The sequence below is a fragment of the Camelus dromedarius genome, chromosome 30 (genome assembly GCF_036321535.1).
Source record: "Camelus dromedarius isolate mCamDro1 chromosome 30, mCamDro1.pat, whole genome shotgun sequence".
Taxonomy (NCBI): Eukaryota; Metazoa; Chordata; class Mammalia; order Artiodactyla; family Camelidae; genus Camelus; species Camelus dromedarius.
The window spans coordinates 14,411,546-14,421,559 of NC_087465.1; the positions used below are offsets into that span (position 1 = coordinate 14,411,546).

The window sequence follows — 10,014 nt, forward strand, 5'->3', positions numbered from 1 at the left end:
AAAACACAATTCTGAAATAGTAAACAAAAGTGTCTTTACTAGTTGGGTGCTCATCCTTCAGTCTCAGCTGAACCTGAAGCCTTTGTACAGTATAAGGCGAAAAAAATTGTTGTTTCTTGGGTTTCTGTAACATTTTGTAAGTTGGTATATTTCAGTTATATTACAGCATTATATTTTAGCTTATTTTTAGGTGTTTCCTTCACTATGTAAGCACTGTGGATTTCCAATTTCATTCACTACCTTTGTATCCGCTGCTTCCAACTTAGTCCTGGCAATAGGCGAGGCGCTCGATACCTCTTTAACGAATAATGAACGAATGCGTATATGAATCAGAATGATGTCTGAAGACAAATTTGACAACTATCAACATTATATGAATGAATTCCCTTTATGTTCTACCAACCCATTAGTTGGATTAAATTAACCATTCATTTTTGTTCAAACGTAAAATGTATTATTCCTCTGTGCCAATAGGTTAGAATGATTTTCCGCAAAGAAAATAGTTTTTCTGGGCCTAGAAGATGATGCCCAAGAGAATGAAAGATTTAACCCTGGCTTCCAGGCTTTGTCCTTCGCGCATGGCTTCTCCCCTCTGTCCTCCCACACTGTTGTAAAGAGCTGCAGACTCAGACGAGAGCAAACGCGCGCACGCTGGGCGTCTGCGGATCCCCGCAGCGATGCTCGGGAGGAGCTCAGAGCCTAAGCGGCAAGGAACGCACGCCCCTGGGCAGGTTGCGAGCGGGCTGCACATCTGCGCACGCGCGGGAGGCCTAGGCGGCCCGCTGGCCTTCTGGGGGCGGCGCGTGCGCCGCTCGTCCCGGCCGCGGTCTACTGAGGAGCCTCAGGGTGTCTCGCTACTGCCGCAGTGCGGTCCGTCGTCCCTTATCACGCGCGGGATGCTGCTCCTGGCGTTGGGCGGTCCGTGGGCGGCCGGACTGCGGCTCGGGGGGAAGAAGACGGCGCCGTGGGCGGCCACCGCGCTTCGAGGCCCCAGGGCGGCCCTCTCGTGGGCGGCCTCCTGTAGCGGCTTCTCAGGGCCGATTGGCGGCTGGGGCGCGGGGCTGCGGGGAGTCGCGCCGCTTCTCCCGCGTCCCGTGCGAGTGCAGGTCGGCCGTCCGAGGGCTTGCGGACTGGAGTAAGGGTGGGGGGCGGGAGTGGCATCCGGCCTGGGGAGCCCGTGCTCTCAGGCAGCTCCTCCTGGCCTGCCTGGCGCCTCTAGTGCGGAAGGAGCCTTTTGCGGGGCCCGCAGAGGGAGCAGGCCGCTGGTCCTGGGGTGCACAGCACCCGAGAGTCCAGCGGTGCCCGCTGTAAAGTGGTTATTTTCTGGGCAGTTTCGGTCACTCTACAAGTGGTTGCAAATCCAGCAGGTTTGTGAGGAGTCTGCTGATTTTCTTTTCTATCCTTGAGCGGAAGCTCGGAATGGTTAATTTGCGACGAAATTAGAGGCATCACGTGGAGATTGAATCTGAAAGAACTCAGAGAACCTGGTTTTGAATTTTTTTTTTTTTATTAAGTGGCTCTATTTTTAGGAATTCCTTTGCTCCCTGGAAAAAGGGGGTGGACATGTTAATCCTTCTCATTTTTAATCTGAATAAATTGTCTTCTAATCCTGCCCCATAAAACATCAGGATTATCAACGTGGTTGAAATTTGGAAGAAAGGCCAACACGGGAATTGGAATCTAATTAAATGTCAGCATGAAGGAATTAGGGATGCCTTTTACATTTTGAAGAGTGTGTGTTGTGAAAGTCATTTTCAGAGGTTTGGGGAACTCTTGTTCTTGTGAAATTTGAAGTAGGATTTCAAGTAAAATATTTTTTTTACGAGGAACAAGGGATGAATACAAGGCCTTTGGGGGAAAGAGCCATTCTTTTTAAAAAATACTAGCTATAGTATAAATATTTTAGAAGTATTAAAAACGGTCAGGACTTCAAACAATCTGAACTTGCAGTGGTTTACTTACATAATTTTTTTTTGACAGTCAAGTGAGAGTGACGTGGAATAAAAGAAACTGTCCCATTAGCTTTTACTTGTTTAAGGCCACTTTATCTAAAAAGCTGCTAGCTGGGATGCAAACCTGGGTCTTCCAACTCCAGTTCAGCGCGTGTCCATTTGAGAATTAAGGAAACCCATTCTGTTACTCAGTTTTAATTTTTTTTTTAGCTCTTTAAATTATTTGGGAGAATTCTTTAAATCACCCCATGTGATAAGTTCTCTTTTAGTCTTAATTATATTATTAAAAATAAAAAAAGTTAAAAGTTGATCTAAAATGCAATTTATTATGTAGTCACCTTATAATGGTCTCTGTTCTAATAGGTACCTGTTTATTGGCATGGATGTGTTCGATGTTTACATACACAACATGAAAAAGCAGAAGATGGAAGGCTGATTTATACTGGGAATCTGGCCCGAACAGTATTTGGTGGGTAATCGGAAGTGAGGATATTTCCCCCTTTTTTTTTTGCCTTTTAGTGTAAAAACGGTTCTTAGCATGTAGTGTTTATTATTTTAGCACCTTGTAATTATAACACATGAGGAAAAAATACAATTTTTTTTCTTGTGGCCTGTTGAGAGAAGATTTAGAGGCTGAGACCTTTGCATTTTTAGGAGATTTTTAAAAGGTTTTTTGAAGACTCTTATGACTGATCTTATACCTGGGCACTAAAGATTTCATCACCTCTTGGGATGTTTAGCAACAAAACAACTGAAAGTGTCTATTTATGTAATGTTTGTGGATGTCCAGAGAAAAAGTGTGGACGAGTACCTCTTAAGAATTATTTTGGGCAAGTAGACACTTCTCTCTATTTTTAAGTTGGCAGTTAAAATGAGTATGTAGTACCTTTATAATTCAAAAATATATTAATTTTATATTTTTTAGGTCATTTTAGAGTTTTCAGCAAACATGTTTGTTTAGTTGCTTTTCCAGGTGGTAGGGAGTTATCGTAGAGATGGAAAAGACTGTATAAAATAGCTAATAAGTTTAAAGCTCTTTCTTTAGATTGTAATTCAGTATTTAGTGTGGAATAATTCAGTAGGAAAGGTCAGAAGAATTTAGATATGTGATTTAGTCAAGTTCTGGAGGTTGTATTTCATTTTAATAACCCTTAAAAATAAGTATAACCCGAAATATCTGGAGGACTACTTTATAGTTGGCCACAAGATTTCAGCACCCCATTTGTGTGTGTGTTTTTGATCATGTTGGTGTCAACTGATCGTCTAAAATTTACTCTGGAAATCTGTAAGTTCTCAACTTTATGGCATTAAAATAGACTGTGTTTAAAATACAGTTTAAGCTATTTAAAACTTTCTGGGAGTAAGGGCTGATTATAATCACTATTCAGAGGAGTTCTGAAGTTACTGGAATAATCATTCTTGGATGGTAGAAATTTCTTCAGGAGTCAATACATGAGTGGCCATTGAGCCTGAGTCACACCTCTGGCTTGGGATACCTGGACTGATGTTACTGAGATGTGTTAACAGTGACCCTCATTGTTCCCCTTCTGAACACAGACACCATTCCTTCAGACGAAGGGAAGACTTATTAATTTGTTTCCCGTTTCCACTTGACTTCATGCTGGAAAGAAGAGAATGTAAATAGGAACTAATTTTGGTGTGGGTAGGATGTAACGTTTGTGGAAGAGCATAGCTCTCCATGGTATTCAAATGTCTAGAATTGTAACTTGTAGAATTAAATCTTTGAGTTCTTTCAGTATTATGATAATAGAAAGTCACTCTATATATTTATCAGGGATTAATTTTTTGTATGTAGAAATTGAGGGAGAAACATTTTTTTCCATGTAAAACTGAGTGAGAGACCATTAACATAGAGGTACCGTTTCTGTAGATTCTTTAAACTACCAGATGGCTCCAGTTTAAAGACATTTGAAGGGCCTTTTAGTTGACAGTTCTTGTTAATTTTGCAGCAAGTAATTACTCATGTCATGGTATTCCCATTTTAAGATGAGTAGAATTTGAATATGAAGAGGTGTGAGTGAAGGGCATCCTGGCTGTGGAAGTAGTATGAGCAAAGGCATCAAGATGGAAAAGCCCAGAATATGTTTAGAAAATAGCAATTACTTCAGTCCAAGCAAAATAAAGTATGTGTGCGTGTTAGTTTCCTAGGGCACTTGTGTTAAATTTCCACCAACTTGGTGGCTTAAAACAGTAAAAATTTATTCCCATAGTTCTGAAGCCTGGAAGTCTGAAATCAAGGGGTTGGCACAGCCATGCTCTCTGAAGCCTCTAGGAAAGAATTCTTCCTTGCCTCTTCCAGCTTCTGGTGGCTCCCAACAGTCCTTTGTGTTCCTTGGCTTGTAGCTGCAGAACTCATCTCTGCCTTCTGCTTCACACGGCCTTCTCTGTGTCTCTGTTTGTCCTGTTCTGTCCCTTTAAGGATACTCTCATTGAGTGTAGAGCCCACCCTAATCCAGTATGACCTTATCTCAACTTTTGGTTGTCTGCAAAGACCCTTTTTCCAAATAAGGTCGCATTCTGAGGTTCTGGCTGGACGTGAATTTGGGGAGGACACTATTTAACCCACTTCAGTGTAACAGAAGTAATGGGGAAAAAAGAGGTAGTTGGATGGGCTGAGGAGGCTTTTATATAGAAGGCAGCTTGGTCCCCATTTATCCCATGTGTACTGCTGTTACAGCAAATACCTGTGGGAGGAAAGAAGGAATTACTTTTTAAATTGCTGGTGCAAGATAATTAAGCCTTCAGCCAACAGCAGTGTATGAGAGTGTCTGCTTTGTTATTGCCTCACCAACAGAGTATGATGTCAAACTTTTGGTTTTGCCAGTTTAGGGGAAAAACTCTCACTGGTTTTAATTGCATGTTTCTCATGATTGGGGTGTAGCATCAGTTCATCTGTTGAAGTTCATTTTGTTTCCTCGGACTGTCTGCTTATATTCTCTTGCATGTTTGCATATTAGGTTGTTATCTTTTTCTTCACATACGCTAGAAACCTTTTATATATTGAGGATATTAACCCTTTGTGATGTAAGTTGCAAATATTTTTTCTCATTTGCCTCTTTTACTCTGTTTATGGTATTTATGTCCATGTATGTTTTAAAAATCAGATTTGTTAGTTTTTCCCCTTGATTGCCTCTGTATTTTGAGTCACAATTAGAAGAGTTTTCCCATTCTCAGGTTATAAGGGACTTCATGGATGTTTTCTTCTTATACCTCTCAGGATTATTTGGAATTTCCCTGATTTATAGTATGGAAAGTAGACTGAATTTTATCTTCTCCATTTGGCCATCCAGTTGTCCCAACACCACTAGTTTTGGAGTATATCTTTATTTGATGCTAAATTTTCATGTGCAGTTGGATGGTTACTAAATTTTCCATTTAGTTCCATTAATCTGTTTATTTGTGCACCAGAACCACACTGTTTTAATTATAACTCTAGGTTTTAGTATCAACCCTTCCCTTTTTTTTTCCGCTTCCTTTGTTTTTCCAAATTTACTTTATAATCGACTTGTCTACTAGGATCTCAACTCATCTTTTTCCAAACAGATGGTATTAGATCATGTTAAACGTACACATTCAAACTAAGAAAAGTTACATTTTTAAGTCATTTATTTATTGTGGTAAAATACACGTAATGTAAAATACCATTTTGACCTTTTTAAAGTGTATAGTCCAGAAGTCATTGACTTTTAATCTTTCTAATGTGATAGGTAAAAATATGTCACTTGAATGTCTTTCCATGGTAAAGGAGTTGAATACCTTTCCTATATGTTTCTTAATCACTGGGGTTATTTTTTTTTTTGGTAATTTGCTGTTTTAATCCCAGGCACCTTGATAAAGTTAGCCCCATATTTGAACATTTTATGTTAGATCTGTGGAAGGGCTTGTTAATAGAGTTTTATTTGATAATCTGCTGACTGAACTAACTTTCATAGTATTCATAAGGATCTTTGAGTAATATTAAATCTTTTATTGGGAACTGAGGTAGAAGCCAGTCAGCCCGAAAGCAGATTTCTCACCTGGAGAGGCAGTGCATTTTAGTGGCCAGCAGCCTGGACTGTAGCATCAGATTGCCTGGGCTTGCAGCCCAACACAGCCACTAGGTAGTTCTGTGACATTGAGCAAGTGCCTCATTTTTCTCATCTCTTAAATGGGACAGATCATAATGATAATTACGTATCTCTCTCAATGGACTTTTTTGTAGATTTTATGAATAAAACATGTGAAGTGCTTAAAGCAGAAACTGGAATATAATAAGCACTATGTATGTGTTTTGATTTTGTTTGTTGTTGTTTTGTTTGATGACGATATGGTAGAAAGGTAGAAGAATTAATTGGATTGTTTCTTGTATCAGTTAAAGGTATTAATTCTCTCCCATTTTCCCCCCTATTTAGGTGTGAAATGTTTCTCTTACTCTACAAGTGTGATCAGCCTTGCATTTCTCCCGTACATTTTTGCACAAAATAATATTATATTTGGAAGTGTGCCTTTGCAAATCTTATTCTACAGCATCATAGGAAGCTTTACCGTGATCACTCCAGTACTACTTCACTTTATTACCAAAGGCTATGTCATTCGGTTGTACCATGAGGCCACAACAGACACTTACAAAGCCATTACTTACAATGTGGTGCTTTTAGAAACAAGCACAGTGTTTCACCAAAATGATGTGAGGATTCCCAACAGTGCACATGTGTTTACCACATTTTATGCCAAAACAAAATCTTTGTTAGTTAATCCAGCGCTCTTTCCAAACCCTGAAGACTATAACCATCTCATGGGTTATGACAAACCATTCACTTTTGATATGGAAGAAGCCAGTGAAAAGAAACAGCTTAAAGAAGAGAAATGAGCCTGTTGTTTTTATGTTTGTGCTTAAATGTGATGTATGTTCCAATGCATAATAATAAAATTGCTTTTGCTTTTGATTTATGTTAGTGACTGTTAAAAAATAATCTGAAATTGTATCAAAAAGAACTTTAACTTTTCAGAGAATTATGTTCCTTTATAATAAAGTAAGTTATGTTTGAAAAACAAAACGTGATATTCTACCATTCTTGTTTTTAAAAGGTGTGAAAATAGATGTATTTGCTGACATACGCTTTTATACTTTTATATTGTAAGTGTTGTTGCCTCTCAGCTGGGGATTGGATGTTAGAAGCAAATGGGAGAGTTATTTTTCCTCTGTGTTTGGATTTTCCTAAGGATATAGACATTACCTTTTCTCACATTAAAAACTCTTTAAAAGTTCACAAATTATGGAAAGCAGTGTTAATCTGCTTCCTTTGGTTCAGAACACAGGCTTTTGTTTAACTTCTCTGGTTGTCCATAATAAGGATTTCCATTAGAGTGTGTGTCCAGTAGAGTGTGGTTAGCTGTTGGAGAAAGAAAGGATGACCTGTGTTGTGTTGTTTTCAGTGGTCCCATTTGTCCCTCCACGTCCACTCCTCTGGTACACCCTGTCACAGTAGAAAAATCGTCTGTACTGAATAGATGGATAGTACGTTTTGTAAAGTAGCAGTCTCTGAGCTATCAAGGCATTTTAAGATTTTTACTTCTAATTGTAGAGAGAAAGTTGGTTCTTGGTAAGGATTTTCAGCCAGGATCAAAAGGCCTCAACTCATGCTATTTAGTTGAGTAGATACTGATGACGTCTTAGAGTGTGCCCAGCAGTGCTAGTTGCCAGAGTCATGGTTAAGAACAAAAGACCCAGTCTGTGTGGAGCTGCCTAACGTCTCCCATCACCTGCCACAGTGGTCAGTATAACCTAATCTTTATGGCGTGCTGTGTGCGGGGGAGGTTGATGGAGACCCGGCTCTACGCAACCGCCTAATGTCTCCTACCGCCTCCCATGATGGTTCATATCTTTTTGGTTTGCCTGTGTGTGAGAGAGGCTGATGGAGGAGCAGTAGGAGATCACTAGTTCCCAGGGGGAAGGATCAAGTCTGAAGCTACTAGAGGCTTATGGGAGGCAGCTTAAGACAGAGCAGTGCACATCTCTCTCAGACCCAGAGCCTGCCTTCTGCTAGGATCAGCCAGCTTGTGATCGAAGTAGAGGGCCGGCTCCGTTGTCAGAAAGATGAACAAGCTGACGCCTTCTCTGTCCTCAGCTTGGGCCTCTGCCTGCCTGCTCTTCTGTCCTCTGTGCCCTAGACATACATCTGTTGCTGTTTTAGCAGTTAATGTGATTTGCATCTTTCTAGGAAAAGATTATTCCATAATCAAATACTCATCAAATCATTAGATAAGACAGGAAAAAAAAAACCAACCAAAAAACAGCGTTGTTAACGTCTTGAAGTTTTTTCCCAAGGGTCATCTCTCATGACTTGATTTGAGTACATACATCTCTTTCATTAAATGTCCTGTATCCGTGTAACCATTTTTGTCACCTGTGCAGTGGAGTGAAAAGCCATTTTTTATTAGTATCAGAATAATTCCTCAGAAGACAACTTGGTGGTTTTGGGAAAAGAAAAGAGGCTTAAAAGTCCACTTGAGAAAGATGACTTCTCAAGGGCATGCTCTGGAGTGAGACCAAGATGTAGAGAAGGATCAGCGTGCATAGGATAACATGATGGTCACTGAAATAAGTCAGAAACAACTCCAGCTAAGGTAAGGAGAAATACACGCACGTCTCCCATGCCACTTCAGTACCCTCTCCCTGGCAGAGTAACCTTGGAAAGATTGAGAAGGTGATGAGTCTAACTATACGGAAAGGACATTGAGTCAGTTATGTGAGTCTCAAAAGGCAAGGAGATCCAACCCGACATCTGGGTTACATCAGATAATAGACCCTTTGACAATAAAATGTAATCTTTTTCTTCATACAGATTTCCAAAGGCTTCAGCTTTTGGAAGCAAAAGTAACAAAACGGCTGTTAGGTATGAATGATAGCCTTAGTGTGGACACATTTGTTAGGTAAAATTCTGATTTTTTTCACAACAACATGACTCTTACCTGGATTCAACAATTACCAATATGTGGTCAATATTGTTTCATCTAGACCCCAACCAATTGCCCTCTACTTTATTTTGGAAGCAAATCCCAGGCATCATATTTCTTTCTTAAATACTTAGTTTTGTAACTCTACAAGATAAGGACTTAAAAATATATAACTACAATACATTATAATATCTAAGCTGCCCCTACCTCAATGTTACCAAATATCCAGTCTATTCAAATTTCCAATTGTTTTATAATTTTTTCTCCACAATTTTGTTTGGATTAAGATCTAAGTAAAGTTCCCACCTTTTTCACACCAATTTTTGAAATGCCTTTTAAGACTTCTCTAGTCTATGGGCCCCTCCATTTCTTTCACTTTCCCCTTTGCAAGCCATCTGTTGAAGAAACTGGTTTTGATCCTTTATGTGTTTTCATGGTCTAGATATTCTGATTGTATCTCCAAGTTGTAATTGAACATGTTTCTCTGTCTATTGTATTTCTTATAAATTGGTAGTTGGACGTGCAGCTTCATCATATTGAGGTTTAGTTATTTTGGACAAGACTGATTCATAGCAGATGTGTTTGTATTAGTTACCTATCATTGCATAACTAATTGCCCCTGAAACTTAGTGGTGTAAAACATCAACAAACATTTGTAATATTGCACCGTGTTTGTTGGTCAGGTAGTCGAGAATGGCTTAGCTGAGTGGGTGTGGCTGAGGTTCTGTCATGGGACTGCAGTTAAGATATTAGCTGGTGTTGCTGTCATCTGAAGGCTGGACGGGGGGCAGCCGGAACTGCTTCCAAAGTCTCATTCACATGACTGATAAATTGGTACTGGCCTTTTGGGAGGAGGCCTTAATTTCTTACCACATGGATCTCTCTTTACGGCTACTTGTTTCCTCCAGAGCAGTCGATCCAGGAAAGCAAGGTAGAGGGCACTATGTTTTTTATAATCTACCTTGGAAGTTGCACATTGTCGTTGTGCATTATTTTCTTAGTTACACAGTCACCTGTCTTCATTGCTGAGGGGAGCTAGACAAGGATTTGCATACCAAGAAGTAAGGATCATTGGGAGTCATCTTGGAGGTTGGCTCCCACAGTG

At 39.9% G+C, this 10,014-nt stretch overlaps 1 protein-coding gene across 1 annotated transcript; it reads left to right on the forward strand.

The window, feature by feature from the left end:
* Nucleotides 1–782: 782 nt before the first annotated feature.
* TMEM70 (transmembrane protein 70) lies at nucleotides 783–7,009 on the forward strand. Its single transcript, XM_031441446.2, has 3 exons — nucleotides 783–1,106; nucleotides 2,316–2,421; nucleotides 6,365–7,009. The coding sequence occupies exons 1-3, from the start codon at nucleotides 897–899 to the stop codon at nucleotides 6,820–6,822; spliced, it is 774 nt and encodes a 257-aa protein (XP_031297306.1). The 5' UTR covers nucleotides 783–896; the 3' UTR covers nucleotides 6,823–7,009.
* The last annotated feature ends 3,005 nt before the right edge of the window (nucleotides 7,010–10,014 follow it).